This window comes from Paecilomyces variotii (assembly GCF_004022145.1).
Source record: "Paecilomyces variotii strain CBS 101075 chromosome Unknown C8Q69scaffold_6, whole genome shotgun sequence".
NCBI lineage: Eukaryota > Fungi > Ascomycota > Eurotiomycetes > Eurotiales > Thermoascaceae > Paecilomyces > Paecilomyces variotii.
This window is the reverse complement of record NW_021167145.1, coordinates 791,282-811,653: the sequence shown is the minus strand read 5'-3', so window position 1 is coordinate 811,653 and position 20,372 is coordinate 791,282. Positions and strand designations below refer to the sequence as shown.

The following is a 20,372-nucleotide window of genomic DNA, read 5'->3' as shown; positions in this document are numbered from 1 at the left end:
TATTAACACATCCAAGGTCTAGACCCTACTCGCAGGCCGGAGAATCATATGGTGGGGGAACATCGTATGTTTCCTAATGCCGTTAGAGTGGTTCTCCATAGGTATCGCGTCGACGCGTCTTAAGGCAATTGTACGTAGAAGCTATCCGACTTCTATGCATAGCTGATCCCAAACAAAGCGCAACCACTCTTATCTTATACGTGGAACTCGTTTCCAGAATTGGCGTTCATGGAAGTTATCAGGAACCTCCAAATATCTCTAGGCGACCAACTTGACCAGGCCTTCAATCGCGCGTACAATGAGCTGAATGCCGAGCTTGCTGCTCGAGATGCAAGAATCCATCAAGCAGAAGAGAAAGCAAGGACTGCGGAAGAAGCTCGCGTAAAGGCTGTGAAGCGGGCTGAAGAACTCCGGCACGAGAACAAGTCGTTTCAAAAGAAGTTCCGGGCCGATCAGACTGATACCGATGGACAGAGCTCTTCCGCTGCGATATTCAACGATATTCAAAGAGCATATGATCCAGAGAAAGTCTTGACTACCATAAGTGGTGGTAGAATAAACGCCGGTAACGCTCAACTACTTGAAGCACATCGCAGTCTTGAGTCCAAGTACAGGTCCCTCTATACCCAGGTACAAGAACTTGCGACGGCGTCTGATACGCTCAGGCGGAAGGTCAAACACGCAAAGAAAACACTGTCTCAATGGCAGGGGTATTTCAATCGGGAGGAGTTTACAGTCCCTGTCCAGGGGGTCAATGTCACGTTCAGACGAATTGAACGAATTGGGGAGCGTAGCCGCTCAGGCCGATCATCTTCACGCCATTTACCACAACCCTTCGATAAGCGCGATGGAGACCAAGTCGACCTATCGCTTCTTCAGTCATCCGACTCTACGCCAACTGCATCACAGAGCTCGGGAATTGAGGAACAAAGGCAGCGCGACGAGAGTGACGGTAATCCACCTGCTGCAATGATTGTAACACCAGTCGAACCGAATGTCACCGTGGAGCCTGTTTTGCCACCGCTATACAGCAGAGAAACTATGGCAACGGGGACCTACGAAAGACCCGCTGTTATAAAAGCCGAGAAAAGCACCTCCAGTGAACTGGATAGCTTATTGAACGGCCTTGAGTCAGGCCCACCTGGGACACAAGACTTGGAGGACGTTGGAAAGACAGTCGAGACTCCAAGGAAACATGTACACTGGGACAACGGATCTCATGGGACTTCGACATTGAGGGTATTCCATGAATCTGAACCTCGGAGATTTACTTTTGGCCGTGATTCGGGGGAGTTCCGTGCGCAGCAAACAACAGGGCGGCAAACGCCCCTTCAGCCGATAGATACTAATAGAGCAGTGACTCGCCAGCCCGGACCTGGGCCGGATTCCAAGCGCAGGAAGACAGGCGTGAGAGGTGTACACGCGATACCTAGCGTGGCAGAAGATGGCGAAGAAAATTATGCCGGCATGGCAGCAGAACGCAATCATAGGACGGCTAACACTCCTGCCCCTAAGGGAGGTCTCTTAGCTGGGAGCTCTGCCTCCGCAAAACGTCGCTTGGATGATCTACTTGCAGCGCCGTCGCCCAAAAGGTCACCTCTTCTACCACCTAGATCACAAAAGGCATCTACTGGTGCGACGGGGCGATCGCGTCCGGACCGACAAAGATCTCCTTCGAGACAATATTTGAATAATGACGCTCACAGCCCTGAACCGCCAGATCCGGAAGACGAGCCCTTCAGATGCCGCCCAGTCCATAAACTCAACCTTGATTGTTTCAAGATCAATACTGAGTATAACCAGGGGCTGGAATTTGCGTTCGACGAAGTTGTCCGGAAGCGAGACCAACGTAAATGCCTTGCCGGATGTACACGTCCGGACTGTTGCGGTGATAAGTTTCGTGCCATGGCACGGGCGGGAGGTCTTACGAGTGCAGGCGATGAAGATAGTCAAATTCTGGAAGATTATATGGGCGATCAGAAGCACAAGCTGGAAACAATGGGCGAGCAGGAGAAGCACGATCTTCTGATCGAGGCGAAAGCGAGACTGTTAGCGAATCAATATGGAAAACATAGATACGCACACGAACGACCACGGTCGCCTCCTGGATTCTGGCGTACAGACATGCCTAGCACCCAGGAATTGGAACGGGATCAGGAAGATGCCAGGAAGTTGGAGCGCGAGAAGGTGATGGAACGATACAGAGAGGCTATGCGTCCCGGAGGACTATGGAAGTTCGCCGACGAGCCTTAGAACAAGTACCGATAAAGTGTGTACTCTGTATCTCCCATCCCGCAATTTTCTTATTTGATGCATATGAAAGATGCATTTGAATTTTGCAGCTGGGGATATGCATGTCTTGTTGGCGTCCTCATTTTGAGCAAGAATATTCATGATTGAACATCGACATCTTGCAGTACATACCCCACTGTCCGTCTCTATGTTGCCTAGCATCATTTGCTGTGGGAATGGTAGACGAAGGGCGAAGTTGAGATGCTCTTTTAAATTTCAAAGTTGGCTTAACCGTTAATTCTGAAGCTGGTGAGCTCTGCATTCTGCAGTATGCATATAATCCCAATCCATTCTCCGTCATATAGTTACATGTTACGAAGAGGATACGAGTATGGTCGTAGACTAGGCGCTTTTTTGGCGTATCATTCTGCATTACTTAGTTAGCTAGGGATATGATATAATGCAAGGAATGCTGAACGCGAAGTCGTGTTATACAGTAGTTAGCAAGCTTGCTTGAGCAGCTATAAACATCAAGCATCGCACGTAAGCCGAATCTCAAGATCTGAACTCTATCGCGACCTTTGCTACAGATGTCATCAAAGGCCAGTTAATGGATACGAGAACTGCCTTAATATTTAGTTACTCTACTTAAGTTGGTCCTGCCTCGGCAGCGAAGGCTTGGCGAACGCTGGACACGTGCCCCATCGCAGCTAACCGTCATCGTCCGCCCTGGCATCATCTCCTTCAAACAGGGTTCCCCTTATATCACGACACTTATAACTTCTATCCATTTTATCGTGTTAATAAGTCCAAGGGGGAACTGTCTGTGAGGTCCGCTTGACGCTGGACCCCCATATCGAGTCAATATGGAATCCAAACGCACCCGCTACGTCGCGAAGACGTTATCTGAGCCTTCTAAACTGCTGTCGCTTTATGAGGATTTTATCACTAAAAATGCCAGTTCTGTCGGGCAGATAGAGTCTGCGCTCAGATCGCTGACGTATATAATACCTGGTTAGACATACAGATCCGCCCGTTTGATCTATACAGTTACTGAGAAACTATTACTAGGTCGATATCGGGAATCCGAGGTACTCTCGGAATCTGGTAAGTCCCTCACTTCTATCAAGCATCTAGTATGCACACGGTTCTGACGGCCTCTATAGTACACTCTGGCGTACAACTGCTCTCTTTATATCATGATTCCCTTGTTTCTCGGGTTATCGCCCGGCTTCCTCCAACCGCCGCTCGTCCACCTCCGACTCCACATGCCCGGTACACGAAGTACTGGACGTCGCAGTCGCCCTTGTATCGCAAGGCGGCGCTCACACTCCAGATGATTCAGTACACCGAATTGCTCTGGGAGATGATTGCGCGCCGCCGTGGGGAGAAGGTTCGATGGCACGTTGTCGTATTCATTGAAACAATCAAAGCAATATGTCGCCTGTTCTTGCTTCGATTGACCAACTCGAGACCCCTAGTTAGCCCTCCGTTACCGGAACGTGAGCTAGACCTCATGACCGCTAACGAAGAACGGGAGGATAACGAGTACAATGATGTGCAATCACCAGCCAGTGCAGGATCATCTGATTTGAGTTGGACGATGCCCCGGACGCGTTTGTCACTTCCTAGTCTACCAGATGTGAATGACGTGTCGAATTTCCTCATTTCCAAGGTTCTTACGGCAGACGACGTTAAGCCAGCTAAATCTCTCTTGCACCGCGTCAACGGCCAGGGTCAATTGGCCGAGGTCCTGTACATCCTTAGGCCTGTCGTTTACGCCCTGGCACTTCGCAAATGGGGCCAGGACAAGCGTAGCTGGAGACCTTGGCTAATTGGATTCGGTATGGAATATGGATGTCGGCAGCTTGCGAAGAAGGATTTCCGGGAACGCATCGCCGGGGGTCTGCGGGGATTAACGGGATTGGAACGAGAGGAACTCAAGAAGAGAGGCTGGGCTATGGGTTGGTGGATGATGAGAGGTGCTTTCTACGAGTCCTTCACGAAGTATGTGAACTTGTATTCCCCTGAATGACTTGGATTTGAACTAACATCGATCAGGCCGTCACTGAAAAATGTGACCGAAAAGACGAAGGGTGTGCCCTTGCTAGACCTCGTTGGCGGCATCCTCGAAGACTACCAGTATCTCTGGGATAATTACTATTTTTCGACTGCAACCTTGTAGCAGATTGGTTTTGTTCTCCTTCTTTTCAGCACATTCGACAGGGTATCTTCTCCATTCCTTTGTCTTCAGGAAACCATGTCAGGCACACGGCGTGTATACTAAGGGAGTTCAGTGGCGATACCCGATGAGATTAATACGGATAATTGAATATCACATATATGTCATGATAATCGACGATGTCTTCCATTTTGGCCATGGGTATCATTATTCCTATCGTACAAGCCCGTATACAACACCGTAGTTAAATCATACTATTCAAAATATCATTCCCGCCTTTTGCCCATACCAACTCGAGAGCTCGTCCGCCTTTCCCTTCTGTCCAGATGAAGAGTTGAGAAAGTATTCGCTGATTTGCGCCTCTGCTTCATCGACGGGCCAGTCAACTCTAGTCGGTCCTTTTACCTCAAGCAAGTCCTTTACCGTTCCCCAGCTGAAGCGACACTCAGTGCCCCAGCCAAAAATAGGATCCATATCTCTTTTCAGCCAGTTAACACATTTCGAATCTGACGGGTATCCGCTACCCCAGCTTTCAGCGGCAGTTTCTAGTGCGTCCGCATCACCTCCTGCGTTCCGTCGGAGGTCCATCAACTCTTCATAGCATAAATCCAACGCAGCATCTCTTGTCACCTTCGCAACCACACTCGCAGCACTGACACAAGGGTATAGTGAATCAGCCTTCTTGGCAACAGTGATCTTGAGTGTCGGGAAAATCCGCTCCAGTTTCGCCTGATAAGTCGCTGGATTTCCGATTGTGTCGATGTATACTTCTTTGACATCAACTTTGCGTTCCTCCACAATTCCACGGATAATCTCAATCGTGGCGTCCATTGCTTGTGCGTTGAGATTATATACTCCAGCGCCAGGCCGCATCATGCCTGAAGAGATGTCCTGTGCGGATAGCACCTTAACAGCCCAGCCGCAGGACTGGAAAAGCGGGTGTCCGGGTGTACATAGAAGGCGCATTAGGTTCGATCTGACGCCTGGTGTGAGGACTTTACTGTCGTTGAAAGCGTGGTCTTTGGCTAGCAGCGAGTGATGAAGGTCGCGGGGAAGATAGAAGGCGCTGTAGACCATGGGTCCAAGGACAGGTCCTCGGCCTGCCTCATCAACACCCAGAACGCATGGAGTAGGTTCGGACGTCTCCGCTGAGCCCGGTACTGCGGAATCTAGGATAATCGCCGGAGGACATTCTGTATAGTTTGCATATGACTCGCCGGAGAGCAGTCGGCTTCGGTCGATCGAGGGAGGTCTGAAGACGTCGGTCGGGGGTGTCTCTTGGGCAAGATCGACAGGTTCCTGTATGGGATCATTCATTTTTTTTCTTTTTCGTTTTCTTTTTCCTATCTGTCAAATGCGATAATATCCTATGAGACTCCAAATCAAGAATTGCGACCTGAATGATTGCTGCAAACTGCAAGTCTCGATCTCTCATGCCGGGCGGTGGAAGAGACGCGTCGGCCCTGTTTGAGTCTAGCGCGTGCGGCGCGTGTTGGCGAGACTGGAGAGATGCTCATTGCTCTGGTTGAACTTCCCCTCCACCATATCCGCGACGAACTGCCCCTACGATCTATCGCGAAGGCGCGTTGTTCTGAGAGACTGGACGTTCGCAAAAGCGCTCTTCGTTTGGAGCTGAAATCGACTGGTCTTGATCGCTGTCTTTTCCGCGCCAGACCGGCCACTGCGGACCCTCCGCAACTATGGCTCCCCGAGCACCTGTAAGAGCTCGCGACTATGACTATTCCAATGTGGGGAAGGCAGGAAGGTGAGTATCTTTTCTATTTTCGCTATAAGGGATAGATTGAGATGGACAAGGTCGCGAAAACTAGAATGGGAAGCTAATCAGACGGCGAATAATCACAGACGGACCGGGATTACTCTGAAGGAAGGAAAGCGAGATGAACATGGAATGGAAGAGATCGACGGCATGTTCTCGTCGCCGGAGAAGTCGCCTACGGGATTGAATGGTTTCGCGCATGATAATGAATCAGATAGCAATTCAGATGGTATGTCCATCGACGATGGTAAGTCGTCAAAACACCGTTGTTGTTCCCCTAATACTCCCTAGATGGTCAGAGCTCGAATTTTTTTTTACGCATTGATAGCTAATACATTACACAGGTAGTGCTCCTGGCCCGGGTGATTTCCTTGCCGGTGCAAGTGGACGCAATTCTTATTTCCCTCCCCCCGTTGCTCGATCGCCTATGAAGACAGGCCTGACGGGCTCTCCACGGCGGACTCCTGCATTGCGTTCGTCGCCGATTCCGCGCAGCGACCAACCATCTTCTAGCCCATCTACCGGTCGTCAGCTAAACAACAGGACTTCCGAGGCTGGAAGACACATTAGATCACCTCTCAGCCAACGACGGCCGAATGCAGCGCCCGCATCGCGCGTTAATGGAGTGAACGGAAAGGGCAAGGGAAAGGAGATTGCTTTTGACCATGACACCACTGCAGACTTCTCTGATGGAGATGGAAACGGTCTACTCAGCGGCGACGAGAATCTGGGAGATATGTCAGAAGTCCAAGACATCATCAACAGTTCCGGCGGCGACGAAAATGACGAGCCGCTGGGCGCCGAAGAAAACCTCCAAGAGGGTGTGCCATCCGATGTCGAGCAGAATGAAGATATTTCAGAAGCGGAATCACCAGTACCGGAGCCGAGAAAGGCCAGTAAAGAATCCACTGTTCAAAGGAAAGCTAGCGCCAAGGACCAAGTATCGCAACGTGGGTCAAAAGCGAATACTACTCAGGCTAATGGAACATCTAAACGCAAGCAGGCGGGAAGGCCGTCAAAGACCCAGCGCGATGAAGAGGAGGAGCCCACTGAACAAAGGCCGGCAAAGAAATCGAAGACCACAGGACCAAAGAACCAAGGTCCGAAAGCTACAGGGAACGCAGAACTGGACAAGGTCGTTGAGAACTATGCCAACCGTACAGGTCCTCTGAAAGGTCGCAGCCTATATATATTAAAGCGTGAAAATCCTGACCAGGTAGCCACGCATACTCGGTCCGGACGAGTATCAGTACGGCCGCTGGCATATTGGCGCAATGAGAGATGTGTCTATGGTGATGAAGAAGCGCAAGTCGGCGAACGGTTCCCATTGACTACTATCAAGGAAATTATTCGGACGGAAGACGTCGAGCCTGAAAAGAGGGCAGGTTCAAAGCGAAAATCTTCTAAGAAATCAAAGTCGAAGTCTAAGAAGAATCCGGATGACGAATCAGAAGACGAGACCCAGGACAACTCTGATCCTTGGGAGAAAGAAGGTATCCTTCATGGATATGTTAGGAAATGGGACCCAGAAACTCAAACTACAACGGAAGATGATGACGTGCTTGGTATGTAGTGAAATTTTCTAGCTGTCCATGCCGCAGATATACTAACTTTAATAACACAGATATAGCATATGGCCCTGCAGGGATAGAGACGCGTGAAGTGAAAGACTCGACGTTCCGCTTCGCCAAGTTGCTCAGCTCTCCATTCTTGGGCTCTGGTATTGTTGAATTGCCGCCTGGTGGTGTCAAAAAACCGAAGAACTCGAAGAGAATGCATATGGTATTCTATGTTTGCCATGGCAGAGTACAAGTCGACATTTCTGGCGTTCAGTTCAGCGCTGGGAAAGGATGCGTTTTCCAAGTTCCAAGAGGTAATTCAACCATTCTATGGGAATAATACAGACGTAGAACAAGAAATACTGACATATCTTCTCCATAGGAAATTACTATAGCTTCGCGAATGCGTACGAGAAAGATGCTCGGCTCTTTTTCACGCAAGGATGCATCCCTACTGAAGGAGAAGCCGCTGCTGCCGCCGCAGAAAGTTCAAAGCCTGCCACGGAGGAGGAATCTACAGCAGAAGCAAGCACAGGCCGTGCTACAAATAGCACAAAAGGCCGGCCCAGAGGAAAACAGAAAGCTGGTGCTAAGTAGACAGCGCATTGGTAACGATTTGATTTGGTACTTTTCACGTTATAATTTTATGTGCCTGTAAATATTTAACCTTCACCATGTTGGTTGGGGTCTCTTTTGTGGCGGGTGCGAGTCTATATCCTTTTCAGAGTCGAGGGGATTCGGGGGCTTAGGAGTCACTGCGTGATACCAATCATATTTGGACCTATCTATAATATTCAAGACTGGAAGTTTCTAAACCATTTTGACTTTGATTCCTCGTAGACATCCTCACTGGCAAAGCCACGCATATATCCTTCTATCACTATAGAATCAAGATACCTAGCATATCTTCTGCAAGGCTAAACCATCAAATCTCCTCCATATCTTCATCCAGGTCATCATCCAGTCCCAAAGGCGGGAAGTCACCCACCTCCACCTTATCCGGCTTCACAAACACACCAGTTTTCGCAGGACAGTTAAAGTAACGCTGTCCACCTACGCTACCATCATTCTTACCCAATGGTTCATCAAGCTCAATCCCAACCCAGAGAGGCTGCTGCTCCGACGATGATACGCCAGCGTCTGATTCATCATCCTCGCTTGCGGGGTTCGGTTTAATACCAGCGAATGGAATCGTAGGCACAGGACCGACGAAACGGATAGTTCCACGACGGATGTGTGGAGGCGAAGATGGAAGAATGATCGCACGAGCGTCGACTGTGATGCCTACACATAATACCGGTATTTAGCATATGGAACAGGAGAACGGAGAAAAAGGACAGTAAGTTTGGAATCCATATACACGAAAAGAGAAAGAAAGAAAGAAAGAAAGAAACAGAAAGAACCACTTACCCCTCTTCTTAACTTCCTCGACGTCCTTTTGCGCCTGTTCACGCATCAACTCCTCAGGTGATCGTGCTTTGGGGTCAAAACGGCCCAGCTTCTGGGATTTCTTCCATGCCAGGACAGAATTGGGCAGGGACTCGTAAGTAGAGGTGGGGAGTTCATATTTCTGTACTGAGGAGAGGTCGGTGAAATTGGGTCTTGCGGCTGGAGGTCGGGTGTCGTGGACCTGTTAAGGTTATGGTCAGTATATTATGGCTGGTGGAATTCTAGATCCCATGGTGAAAGGTGAGATATTGTAGGAAATGCAGTGGAGTAGGAATATAGCATCGCCATTTCGGGGGAAGGGGGGTAACAGTTTGCGTTTTCTGGTGTCGGAATGTCATTTGAAAGGATGAGAAAAGCAGAAACAAGTCAAGACATAATTCATGATTCTATATGCAGAAATCGGGTACTAATCGCATATCAGTAGATTCCAGAATACCTCGCATAGGAGCATATCTGGAATCTACCAAGTTCGATAGTACATACAAATGGTACAAGAGAACACCAATGAAGAAGCCCGAAGAGCAATGTCCCGAATCTGGACCTCATTGACAAATCGGAGAACAAGTCAAAGACAGAATTTAGACACCTACCTCGATCTCGCATCCTTTTGATAGTCCATAGATTTCAAGGACCTGCTCATCACCCTCGAGCCACTGGTCTTGCCTTCCTGGAGCCTTGAGCTTGAGTCTTTGGCAGCTAGGCGGTATACCAGTCATGGTCTCCAGTTTGCCTTTCAGCTGGAGGACAGTCCATGAGGGAGTAATGCGCCGTTCAGCTCCAAGAGTTGGAGTACTGTCCGCGGTTGGCCCCGAGCCAGGCACGGAGATAATGACGGGGACATCTATTGGAGTTGGTTGGAAAGACATCTTGGGCAGCCAGTATTATCCTTTTATAAATTATTAGAGCAGTCCTCATAAAGGCCTAATCAAAGAGGACAAAATGCCACAGAGTGGTATAAAAGAATACCGAAAGAGGAAACAAGACGGGAAAAGGGGGTTATCGATAGTCACGTTAGCTGTCCTGTTCAGGAAAGAGGGCAACTAGCCAACTGCCAGCGCACCAGAACAGGGAGAAGAAAGATTAGCCGTTTAAACCACTTACCAAGTACCCGGAATTTGCACAGAACTGGCTGGATATTCTTTGCTGCAGTGAGTCCTGCTGTATGGCCCCTGAATAGAAGAATAACTTGATGTCTCCAGCGACGGCACCCGAAATCTAAACTTTACTTACTCTAGTACATTATTATTAAGTACAACACTTTGCAGACAATTCCTTGGTTTTCTGTGCCGCACACAATGCCATTGATTAGTCATCAGTACTATACTGCCATCTGGTTACACGATACAGTCACTTTAGCTTATTTGAGCTCTGCTTCGATCGAAACCCTTGTAAAGCTAAATAATACCCGAGTATGAAGTAACAATGGAGGGCCTTTGAGTCCGTGTAATTGTCTTATCCAGTTTAGGACCCTCTAATATCTGAGAGTTGTGCCGTCTAAGTAGTGACGGTAGTTATCGAATACAAGCAGGATTTGGCGGATTTTCTAGAAGGAACAATATGAACTAAAAGTCTCATATAATAAATAATATGCTCATATTCCAACAAAACAACTCCCCAGAGAAATTCCATGCTAAAGAAACATCCATAATCCAACATGTTATCGACGCCGTTACTTTCCCACATCACCGTACCACGTGACAAGCAAGGGTCCCGTGCCGCTACGAAACTTTAATTGATCTCAGATCGATCAGTCCCTCTTAATGTCCACGACGGCCAGCAGGCATAATTTACTGGGATCTCGATGTATCTATCTACCCATTGATTGAAACTCACCACACTTCCCAGTAAATCTGTGACACTACAAACATGGCATCATCCGAGGTTTCGAACTCGAGCACCAAGCCGCACGAAAATAGCGAAGCATACGAGGAGGAACATGTGCATCAGGTGTACCAACAGATCGCACAGCATTTCTCCGCTACGCGGTACAAGGTAAGACCTAATTTTTTTTTTACCTAGCCTACACTTTCCTATTTGCGTGATTTTGTGATTATAAATTGTTACATTATTGGATTTGCTTCGAAACACCATTTACTGACTTGTATCTTAATTCCTGCAGCCATGGCCTGTAGTGGAGCGGTTTTTGAAGGAACAAACTCCTGGCTCTATTGGGCTTGACATCGGGTGCGGTAATGGCAAGTACCTAACCGTCAATCCTGACGTATTCATTGTAGCGTCAGATAGGTAAGTTGGGAATATCTGCGGTATTTTTTTTTCTTATTTGTTTTATATTTTTTACGTCTTCATGTTTTCTTTTTTTAAGCAATTCGATTATGTCCCCTGTCTATAAAATGTCGATCCTTTGTAATATTACATTACGAAGGGCCCGTGTTAATTGTAAGGCAGGTCTGAGGCTCTGGCACGTATTGCCATAAAACACCAGCCACACTCGACTATTTTGGCTGATATCCTGGATCTACCGCATCCGTATTCTCGCTTCGATTTTGCCATATCAATTGCCGTGATTCATCATCTATCAACGCCAGAGAGAAGAGTTCGCGCAATAGCTGAGATATTACAGACTCTGAAACCGACCACTAACAACAGCAGAGGCGGCACGGCCTTGGTCTACGTGTGGGCTCTGGAGCAAAAGGAAAGCCGTAGAGGCTGGGACAAAGGTGACCAGCAGGATATCATGGTACCTTGGGTTCTAAAGCAAAAACCGACTGAATCTGGTTCAAACAACGAACAAAAGGTATTTCATCGATATTACCACCTGTATGAATCAGGAGAGTTGGAGCGTGATATATGCAGTGCAGGAGGCAAAGTCCTGGACTCGGGGTATGATAAAGACAATTGGTGGGCGATCGCAACGCGATCCCCAGAGACATGAAAAAGAAATCACGGAGCTCGGTCATTGCTTCAAGACTCAATCTCGAAAGCAAACCTTTCCTGGATCCAACATGACAGGAATGAAGATGAAAGAAAAAAGGCCATCCGTCGTGAGTGAAATGTGGGGGAATCTAAACATAATAAAATATCCACAAAAAAAAAAGCAAAATGGGAACTGCAAACACGTCTGTCCAGAAGATGACTGTCTACCTCCCACCGCGCTATGCAATTCAAAATCAACGCAAAAGAGACATCAGGCATTCACGTCGTTTCTTATGGATGCGTACGGGGCGGAGGTCCTGAGCCACCTCCCACTTGAGGGCCATAAAGGCTGGTGCGAAATTCTGGAGGCGATCCTCGGATTTGGTAAGGGTTTCTCGGAGGTAGTGGAAGCGGTGCATATGCTGGGACGCCAGCCGTGAGCTCTTCAACCGAAGGGAGCTGGGGAGGAGGTGGTCGTGGTGCAGATCCACTCCTCAGTCGCGGCATGACGGTATTGCCCCGGCGATGTTTCGTGGTCGGAGGATCAATGGAAGTATTGGATAGCGAAAACGGTACAACACCGGCTCTGCGAGCCATTTCTTGTTCCCCTAACTGCCAGTGCATTGCTTCTGCCGCTCTCCATGGAATGGCCATTTCTTCAGCGACTTTGGCCCACATCTCCGCTTTGAACCTGTCCATGTAACCGAGTCAGTCAATATTCAGTCTTTGGCATCCGTTCACTTTAAAGAAAGTCGCAGCTCAATATCCAGCGTCGTGGCTCCTTTCCAAAGGCTTACCTTTCGTATAGCCTGGCTAGCTTGTTCTTCCTGTCCTCGTCCCACTCGCTCCGGCGCTCAAGATAGTTCTGGTAATGGAGGCGACAACTGATCGCGCTTCGACCGGGCAATCTCTTGCTGATATCCTCCCATTTCATTCCGCTACCGCGCAGCTCAATGATCAAGGCATCTTCTTCAGGAGACCACTTCGACTGCTTTTTCGCAGGTGATTCCGCAGGGTGCGCAGACTGAAGGCGCTTTGCTGGCACCGACGAAGGAACACCGGCACTGGCAGGACGTGCTGAAGTCGCAAATGTGGAAGCGGTGCTTGTTCCTGTCGCAACAGCTGCTGATGGCGCCACCGGTGTTAAGATCGTCCTGGACGATGTCGCCGAAGCTCTCGGCGCCGCCGGGCCTTCCTCATCTTGCGGCTTCAGCAGCAGTGAGATATCCACTTTGGCGGACGGGATAGAGACTGGGTTTTGTACCACGATCATATGCGCGTCTTGGACGGAACTCTTCTTCGCTTGTCTTCGCAAAGACTGGACCGCGTGAACCCAGACACGCAGGGCTTGCAGCGGATGGTCCTCTAGGTTTTTAAGAGGAAAGCTTTGTTAGAGATATACAGCTCTTCAGCTACAGGCAACTTGAGCTGTGTGAAACGCTGGATGCTGAAACGACAGGGCCGCAATCGGGGCGCATCAAACAGGAGGATGGTCGACCAGGATTTGGCTGGGATCAATTACACCAGATAGTCGACAAGGTCCAACACGTGCCTGGTCAAAGGTATCGTAGGGTGTGGCTGAGGTATTAGAAGAAGACAGATCGGAGAAATGGAAGATTTGACTTGGGGAAATCTTGCAGCAGGAGAATTATAATGATTAGATCTCCCAACGATGAATGAATGAGAGAGCAGAAAGACAACGGTAGAAAAAGCCGGTGATCCAAATGGAGAGGCCTAAAATAAGATAATATGGGGAAACGTCAAGGGTTTTTGAGTTTCACTCGGCTCAGCCCAACCAGTCCTGGTGGGCAAGAGGCGGAGGAGGGGATTAAAATGATACCCACCCTTAACTAAGATATACACGAAGGGTGAAGCGGTCAAACCCAGTCCGGGTGAGGCAGTCATCCAAGTTGTCCTGGCGAACTCGGTTGGCCCAGCTCGTTCGAAACGGGGATACGGTACGCCCACGGCAGGACCAATGGTGGGCGTGCCACCGTTGGGCGTCTAGGATATCTCTAACGGCAGAAGCTGTTCTGGTCTTATTGCATCACCGGCTTCTCTGGTCCAGGGGCACGGCTTCAACGGGGGGGGGGGGGGGGGGGGGGGGGGGGCAAGAAACGGCGCCAACCCACCGGTGCGAAGTGGTATAAGAGTCGCACAGAGTGCAAAAAACAGAGCTACGACGGGTCTAGGGCCAGAGCAGCGGAATGGATCCCAGAATTGTTTGCCCGCAGTAATTACATCTCGCAAGTTCGAAAGTCTAGCCCGGCCGTGGTAAAGCTCCAGCATACGAAACAGAAGAGGGATCATCATGGCTACAACAGAAATCCAGGAACCACCATCCGCCGTTGAATCACCGTTCTGGGCCATTCTGGCTTTTTTCGGGGGAAACGAAAAAGCCTTTCCCGTGTTTTCGACAACACGGTTCGCTGGATCATATTTTGGAAGCGATCCAGAAGGTCCAGGTTGGGACGGTTCAACGGCAATCAGGATAGGCATCAAATCGACAGGAGCCGCTAGGATCTGGGGTCATGCGTTCGTCTCAGGTCCGGATTCTGTTGAAATTGGCACCGTCCGCACGGCAAGGCGGGAGAAGGCTTTAGGTTCGGAGGCCATATTAGAATCTTGCAGGGCTCCACGCGACCGTTTGGCAATGAGGCGCTCATCTTTCGCCGCTCTCAGTGTGGATTAACTTAACCGTCGTTCTAATTTGAGAAAAGCCACACCAGTCCTCTCGTTCCGCGGATTAGCCCGGGGAGTCGAGTCCGATCTTCGACATGTCGTGCGTGGACGATGTGCTGTCATCCAGAGAAAAAGAGGCTCGTCCAGCAACCGGTGTCTGGCATCTCGCATCGCATCGCATCGCAGCTTTCTCTTATTGTTGCGCGAGGCAAACTCGCTCGATGGCACTGGCGATATACACGCCATTGGGTACATTTCGACCTTGCTACCGCGTAAAGCGACCCTGCCGCTTCAATCCTGTTCTCTTTTGCGCACTCCCCGCATGACAGACCGAACGAACGAACATCCAAGGCCCAATCTTCAGAGTGATTCCACCTCCAGGGCCAGACCAGCGGGAACGACAGTTGGCCCGACGTGCTTCTGGCGTTTTGCCCACTTGCTGCGCGTCGGAAAATTGACCTCAGCGGCGTTCTGGAGCCGATTGAGTTGCGTGCGCATGGTCGTCGTAGTTAACGTGTTCGCTTATTGATACTTGGTCAGGTTCGTCCTGTCACCGTAAGTAATAGTAATATGATGGTTGTGCGGTGGCTGTGATACTAGTTCCCAGGCTTCCCGCTGGCCAGATTGCGATCTCGAAACATGGGTCAGGAGCGACCCATGCCCACTGATCTCTGGACTTGAAACCGTGGTGCTCGGATAACTTCTCGCTCGTTTGTTGTGGTTTACGAGCCTTGGGCGTCTCGGAAATTAGTGACCTGTCACCGTGGATGCGTTTACATGCTCTTCGTTTTGCCTTCGACTTTTTTTATTATACCGTTTGGATCCCACGTATTATGTACTCTACCGAGTTCTGGACAGGTACGGCCTCTCTCCATAAGGCGGTCCAGCAGCGGTCTGTGTGAGCATGGATCATCTCTGGTGTCCCCATGCGCATACCTCTCTTCTGACAAGCGCCACTTTGGGAGATCGGCTAGCAAGAATTCGAGAAACGAAGGACTGTTCCCAACACCACCCCAATAATGCTTATCCTTCCTGCAAAAAACGACGGGCACAACGCTACTTACTTTTGATGTTCTGCTCGGAACAATTCCTGACTCTCCAACGACTCTTCTCCGCTTAGTGCAGCGCAGTTTGACAGGGAAGGCCGTTCAGGACAAGATTAGCTAGGATTTCTGGTGGAGCTCGTGGTGGCTTGGCCTGGCTGGCGTCGCTTGACGGTTCGCCGTCAGCGCAAGGGGACAATGTGAGCCGGTGGGTTTTTTGACGTCGAGACGTTGGGAACCAAATCCGCCCCGGGTGGAGATACCGGGAGACACGGTTCAGACGAGAGCAACCGTCACGAACGTCCAAGGGTGAAAAGCGCTGTCGAGAGCTAACCGGTGGGGACTGCAGCGCTACTCTCGGAAGTCAGACGTGAAGAAGAACCATGATCTGTCGCTAGATGGTCCCGCTAGCCCGCTGTCATTTCGCGCCTCGAACCAGTCCGCTCGCTATTCAGCCCAGCCATCGGACATTTTCCTGCTCGCTGGGTCTAGGAACGGGAGGCGACTGGCAGATGATTTAATATTATTCTTCCCACACCGTGCAGCGCAAGGTCAACATTATTATTTGGCCGGGCCAGCATTTCCAGCATTTGCCGCTGTCGAGTCATCTCGTCGTCCTTTCTTTTTCATTCCTTTTTCAACGCAGTAATCGTTAGGGCATCCACGGATCTCTTCCTGCTTGTATGCAGTGATGTATGCCAGTATCATTGGGCGGTGGTGACTCGGGGTCCAGCTGCAGAGGTCTGAAGTAGTGGGAACGTCTTGAAGTGAAAGGAGAAACGGTCGTCGTGGTGCGGCAAGGCGGTGAGGTCACCGCCAGAACCCTCGACTGCCGATGGCTCGAAGCTAAAGGAAATGAAGCATAACGCACAGAACCACACGGAGCTCTGGACAAGCGGTGGGCAGCTGTCTCTATCCTATCACAGCAGCCGGGGAGCGAGAGCAGATTGTTCACGGAATCACCCACTGCCCATGAGTTGAGTTAGTTCTGTCGTGCGTCTTTCCGGCAAGCAAGAGGCGACAGCAGTCTGGCCGGTTCGTTCGTCCAGGGAGCTTCGCCGTCGAAAAGTCGATCAGACTAGTTACGGTACTTGATGTTGTTGCTGCCGATACGTACAGTAAGTACATCTACAAAAGGAAAGTCACGGGATCTACGCAACGCGACATATGGTAGACGCGACGGCCAGTCCAGTTCTCCGATTTTGTGTTTTATTTATTTATTTATTTCAAGATCTTTGTAGAGGAAGCTGATGGAAAAGATGATTGGAAGAAGTTCTTAAGTCTACAATGAATGATTGATCGACGCGATCGTCCGTCCAAGTGGTAAGCTCTCATCATATCTACTTTATATGAAGTCGAAACTTCGCGGAAGCAGTGTGGCACCGCGGTGTCCCTGGTTGTCTAAGAAGAAATAAGCTGGGTCTCTACATCTAGCACTCGCAGGAGGGGGAGGGGGAGCAGTGCTTGGGGACGTTGCCTGCTGTTGTCCGCGGGTATGCAAGTATTCTGCGCTGTCTCCGTGCTGAGGGCTATAGGCTTGTCCAACGGCGTCCGGATGGCATGCGGCAACTCCCGAGTAAGCTTGGGACTGTTGTCTTTGCTCTTCTAAGCGCTACTACTTGGTGTGATCCATGCCAACCAGAACAACATGCGATGACAGCTCAGTGAGATACTTCGGCATTGTACTCGCCATCGTTCACCCTACAATGTTGCGGGGAGTCGACTTGGAGCTGGAGACATGTAGGATATCCTCCACGATTGATTGGAGTAATGGACAGGTCTTTACGCGGCCGTGTCGAAAGTGTCCTTGGAATGGTGCCACGGCAGAAGAATGAAGCAGCCTTGTGCCGTTTCGGGCGACACAGGATGAGGTAAACATGCAGTTTCTGTTGTTTCAGACTCTGATCAGCAGCCTCGCTCCGTACCCGGACTGAACCAGTGAAATGCATCTTAGGCCATTCTCAATGGTCTGGAGTCTCAGCATGGCCTGATCATCATGCAGGCACACACCTAGCCAATGCTTTGGGAAATCGACCTGCCAACGTGGTCTGTGACGAGTATCGTCGAGCTCTTCATTTCTTCCTCTCCATAGCCAATGCCCTCCGGATGGCGGTCTCTTATCTGGACTGCAGGAGTATTGATCATCAGATTTCATATCTCTCAGCTTGGCGACGTAAACTAAACAGTAGGGTATATATCTCCGGGAAGGCACCAGCCTAGATATACGGCTTGCGACGCATTGATGTCAATATGATCCATCGGCGGATGCCCTTTTCGACATTGACCTGCTTGCGATAAGTCATCCGGCGTTGGCAAGTCACTTCCCCAAGACATCTCGACGACGATGATGATGATAGATAGGCTGGAGGCGTAACACATCGCCTTCCCGACAAGGATGGTGGCAGCCACCGTCAAGAAACCACACAATCTGCGCTCGGGCTCTCTGGCTGGCCCGGATGAAGCTCTGATTTGCTCTGCTCCCGCTCTCGTGAGGGGAGAAGGTGTGGCTCCTGGATATGAAGGATGGCAACCTGTTCCACAGTCGGACCCTAAAACAAACATCGTGGATCCTGAAACGTCCCGTTCCAGGGTCTCGCCTTGGCCCTTCCTCTAGTGTAGAATAAAAGTAGGTAAAATAATGGCAAAAAAAAGGTCATACATACCTTAGACTCTCCCTGGACTAAATTTCCGGGGTGGTCAATCTTACCGATAGAATATAGCTGTTTCATAGGATGGCGAAATGAAGCTTCATTAATTTGCCGTCGAAAAAATCTCCGCATAGACTCATGTCGCCGCCAGAGCAGACTAGCACGGCACCTTTGCGGTGAGCTTTTCGTTTTTTCTAGAATCTCTCCTAGTAAAGTCGTAGTTAAGACTAATTAGCTACTGCTCGCGCCGGTATGTTCTGCATTCCAGGTCCATCCTTGTTCAATCTACATGTCACAAAAGATGGCTCGTATCGGCGGTAAGTATGGTAAAGGGAAAGTTAAGTCGCACGGGAAGGGACCCTGAAACTTGAAATTGCGTGAAGGGAAATCAAAACTTCAGGGTTATTTGATTAATCACTAAATTAAAAGAGTAACTACTCATGCTGAATCATCTGTCAGTCCAGATAGTTGACTAGTTAGCAGTTATATGCTGAATTATTGATGCATCTCTACACTGGCCATGATATTCAGATATATTATCAGCATAAGATCGTAGTAGGTAATGAACACGCCTTTTGTATTGACCTCCAGACTGCGAGATACGATAAGTAAACGGTATATTATTACTATACTATCCGTATACGATCCGAGAGTCTAGTCCGACGGAACTTTCCCGTGAGTCATAATCGGGTAGTAAGTGGGTAGTGGCTAGGATGTCAGGGACGGGTAGCTGTCAAGGCAGCAGCAAAAGCAGCAGCAGGAAGTAGGAGTGAGCAAGTGTGCTCGAGGTCAACGATGTCTCGAGTGCGAGTTATATTAGTCCTTGGTGATGATTAGGGGGTAGAGTGTATGGCAATCAGAGAGATGGGTAAGGGGCGTATGGCTTCTCTAGTCTATGGCTTCTCTAGTCTATGGCTTCTCTAGTCTATGGCTTCTCTAGTCTGTGACTTGTTGTGATCTCTTCGTGGTAAGTCTTTAAGCAGCTTACTTCCGTAGCTGGTGCGAGATTTAGGAATTGGATACGATGGAAATAGTGGCCAGGGAGGATTATTATGATGCTTTAGAGAGATATGACAGTCTACCTAAGCTCTATGCAAGTAATTCAGGTGGAAAGAATAATATTAGAAAACCCTAGAGCTTTTTTTTCTTCTTCTCTGTGATGATTGATTCATCTGCTGATTTGGGAACGAAGGCAGTCGATATCGGTATCTGTTTTTGTCTCCTGGGGTTCCTGGAGTATGAGAATAAAGAGTATCGAGCATATTTATGGAGAAAAGCCAGTGTCTATCGGTAATAATTCAGAAGTATCAAGTTTTCAGGGACGCTTGACGCTTTTGCGATCAAGCAGGAAAGGTATGTACATAGATTTTATACTGAAAGTGACACAACAGTGCAGATTAAGAAAGGAGGAATGCTTTTTGAGATTGTAGTATAAGTGGCAGAATAGAGGAAGCCGTAGATCACAGACTTGTTCAGCTCCTAGCAGCATCCTAATCTTAGAATCGCTATGTATCCCTATAATCTACCTAGCAACCGCCATTATCTGCTTGTCAAGTTATTTCATCCAGGTAAGCAGTAACGCTAGACAGTGAGACAAGATAGTCGAATTAATGTCTCTAGTGGACCAATTACGCAGATATTGTATCACCTCAATCATTACAATCATAAAAACCAAAAATGTCATTCTGGAAAGCCAGCAGAAATTCAATGACCATATTTTTATTATCATGAAGGATAAACTCGCGCGCAGCGTTGTAGTCTAAAAATCCGCATATCATCTGAACTTCTTCCCATCACGACCACCCTCAAAAGATAGAATGAAAATAATTTCCCCTCAGCTAAACCCAGGTAAAATGATTTCCAACTCTCCTCCTTAACGAATCTACGTAATAACGCGAAGAATCAACGTCGTGATATGCCCATACA

At 49.1% G+C, this 20,372-nt stretch overlaps 8 protein-coding genes across 8 annotated transcripts; 5 read left to right on the top strand and 3 right to left on the bottom strand.

Moving 5' to 3' along the window:
• The first annotated feature begins 11 nt into the window (after positions 1-11).
• C8Q69DRAFT_280774 (DNA repair protein endonuclease SAE2/CtIP C-terminus-domain-containing protein) lies at positions 12-2,312 on the top strand. Its single transcript, XM_028626912.1, has one exon. The coding sequence runs from the start codon at positions 229-231 to the stop codon at positions 2,251-2,253; it is 2,025 nt and encodes a 674-aa protein (XP_028484731.1). The 5' UTR covers positions 12-228; the 3' UTR covers positions 2,254-2,312.
• Positions 2,313-2,775: 463 nt separating this feature from the next.
• On the top strand, positions 2,776-4,596 carry C8Q69DRAFT_468822 (peroxisomal membrane protein pex16). Its single transcript, XM_028630718.1, has 5 exons — positions 2,776-3,246; positions 3,304-3,339; positions 3,399-4,239; positions 4,294-4,459; positions 4,530-4,596. Exons 1-4 carry the CDS (start codon positions 3,099-3,101, stop codon positions 4,415-4,417), a joined length of 1,149 nt encoding a protein of 382 aa, XP_028484730.1. The 5' UTR covers positions 2,776-3,098; the 3' UTR covers positions 4,418-4,459; positions 4,530-4,596.
• C8Q69DRAFT_280813 (ribonuclease H-like domain-containing protein) lies at positions 4,471-5,932 on the bottom strand. The gene has a single exon (XM_028626913.1). It carries the CDS (start codon positions 5,729-5,731, stop codon positions 4,673-4,675), a length of 1,059 nt encoding a protein of 352 aa, XP_028484729.1. The 5' UTR covers positions 5,732-5,932; the 3' UTR covers positions 4,471-4,672.
• Positions 5,933-6,114: 182 nt separating this feature from the next.
• C8Q69DRAFT_507455 (cupin domain protein) lies at positions 6,115-8,347 on the top strand (the record flags this gene model as incomplete). The annotated part of the gene is made up of 5 exons (XM_028632891.1): positions 6,115-6,179; positions 6,230-6,438; positions 6,536-7,756; positions 7,816-8,064; positions 8,133-8,347. The coding sequence occupies 5 exons, from the start codon at positions 6,115-6,117 to the stop codon at positions 8,345-8,347; spliced, it is 1,959 nt and encodes a 652-aa protein (XP_028484728.1).
• Positions 8,348-8,563: 216 nt separating this feature from the next.
• Positions 8,564-10,444, bottom strand: C8Q69DRAFT_468814 (CAP Gly-rich domain-containing protein). Its single transcript, XM_028630717.1, has 4 exons — positions 10,301-10,444; positions 9,790-10,085; positions 9,161-9,380; positions 8,564-9,034 (listed from the first exon to the last, which is right to left on the bottom strand). The coding sequence occupies exons 2-4, from the start codon at positions 10,063-10,065 to the stop codon at positions 8,676-8,678; spliced, it is 855 nt and encodes a 284-aa protein (XP_028484727.1). The 5' UTR covers positions 10,066-10,085; positions 10,301-10,444; the 3' UTR covers positions 8,564-8,675.
• A 621-nt stretch (positions 10,445-11,065) lies between these two features.
• C8Q69DRAFT_402995 (hypothetical protein) lies at positions 11,066-12,092 on the top strand (the record flags this gene model as incomplete). The annotated part of the gene is given in 4 exon segments (XM_028627982.1): positions 11,066-11,191; positions 11,319-11,429; positions 11,449-11,589; positions 11,613-12,092. The coding sequence occupies 4 exon segments, from the start codon at positions 11,066-11,068 to the stop codon at positions 12,090-12,092; spliced, it is 858 nt and encodes a 285-aa protein (XP_028484726.1).
• Positions 12,093-12,364: 272 nt separating this feature from the next.
• On the bottom strand, positions 12,365-13,346 carry C8Q69DRAFT_507452 (MYB DNA-binding domain protein; the record flags this gene model as incomplete). Its single annotated transcript, XM_028632890.1, has 2 exons — positions 12,365-12,764; positions 12,871-13,346. The coding sequence occupies 2 exons, from the start codon at positions 13,344-13,346 to the stop codon at positions 12,365-12,367; spliced, it is 876 nt and encodes a 291-aa protein (XP_028484725.1).
• An 837-nt stretch (positions 13,347-14,183) lies between these two features.
• Positions 14,184-15,455, top strand: C8Q69DRAFT_521302 (hypothetical protein; the record flags this gene model as incomplete). The annotated part of the gene is made up of 4 exons (XM_028633515.1): positions 14,184-14,754; positions 14,803-15,245; positions 15,296-15,310; positions 15,363-15,455. Exons 1-4 carry the CDS (start codon positions 14,385-14,387, stop codon positions 15,453-15,455), a joined length of 921 nt encoding a protein of 306 aa, XP_028484724.1. The 5' UTR covers positions 14,184-14,384.
• Positions 15,456-20,372: the final 4,917 nt, after the last annotated feature.

Coding starts and splice junctions, on each gene's coding strand:
- C8Q69DRAFT_280813 (XM_028626913.1), bottom strand. CDS start 5,731: ATGAATGATCCCATACAGGAACCTGTCGATCTTGCCCAAGAGACACCC.
- C8Q69DRAFT_280774 (XM_028626912.1), top strand. CDS start 229: ATGGAAGTTATCAGGAACCTCCAAATATCTCTAGGCGACCAACTTGAC.
- C8Q69DRAFT_468814 (XM_028630717.1), bottom strand. CDS start 10,065: ATGTCTTTCCAACCAACTCCAATAGATGTCCCCGTCATTATCTCCGTG. Junction 9,381..9,789: donor CAAAAGGATGCGAGATCGAG/GTAGGTGTCTAA, acceptor TAACCTTAACAG/GTCCACGACACCCGACCTCC. Junction 9,035..9,160: donor CGAGGAAGTTAAGAAGAGGG/GTAAGTGGTTCT, acceptor TATTATGTGTAG/GCATCACAGTCGACGCTCGT.
- C8Q69DRAFT_468822 (XM_028630718.1), top strand. CDS start 3,099: ATGGAATCCAAACGCACCCGCTACGTCGCGAAGACGTTATCTGAGCCT. Junction 3,247..3,303: donor GCTGACGTATATAATACCTG/GTTAGACATACA, acceptor AACTATTACTAG/GTCGATATCGGGAATCCGAG. Junction 3,340..3,398: donor CGAGGTACTCTCGGAATCTG/GTAAGTCCCTCA, acceptor CGGCCTCTATAG/TACACTCTGGCGTACAACTG.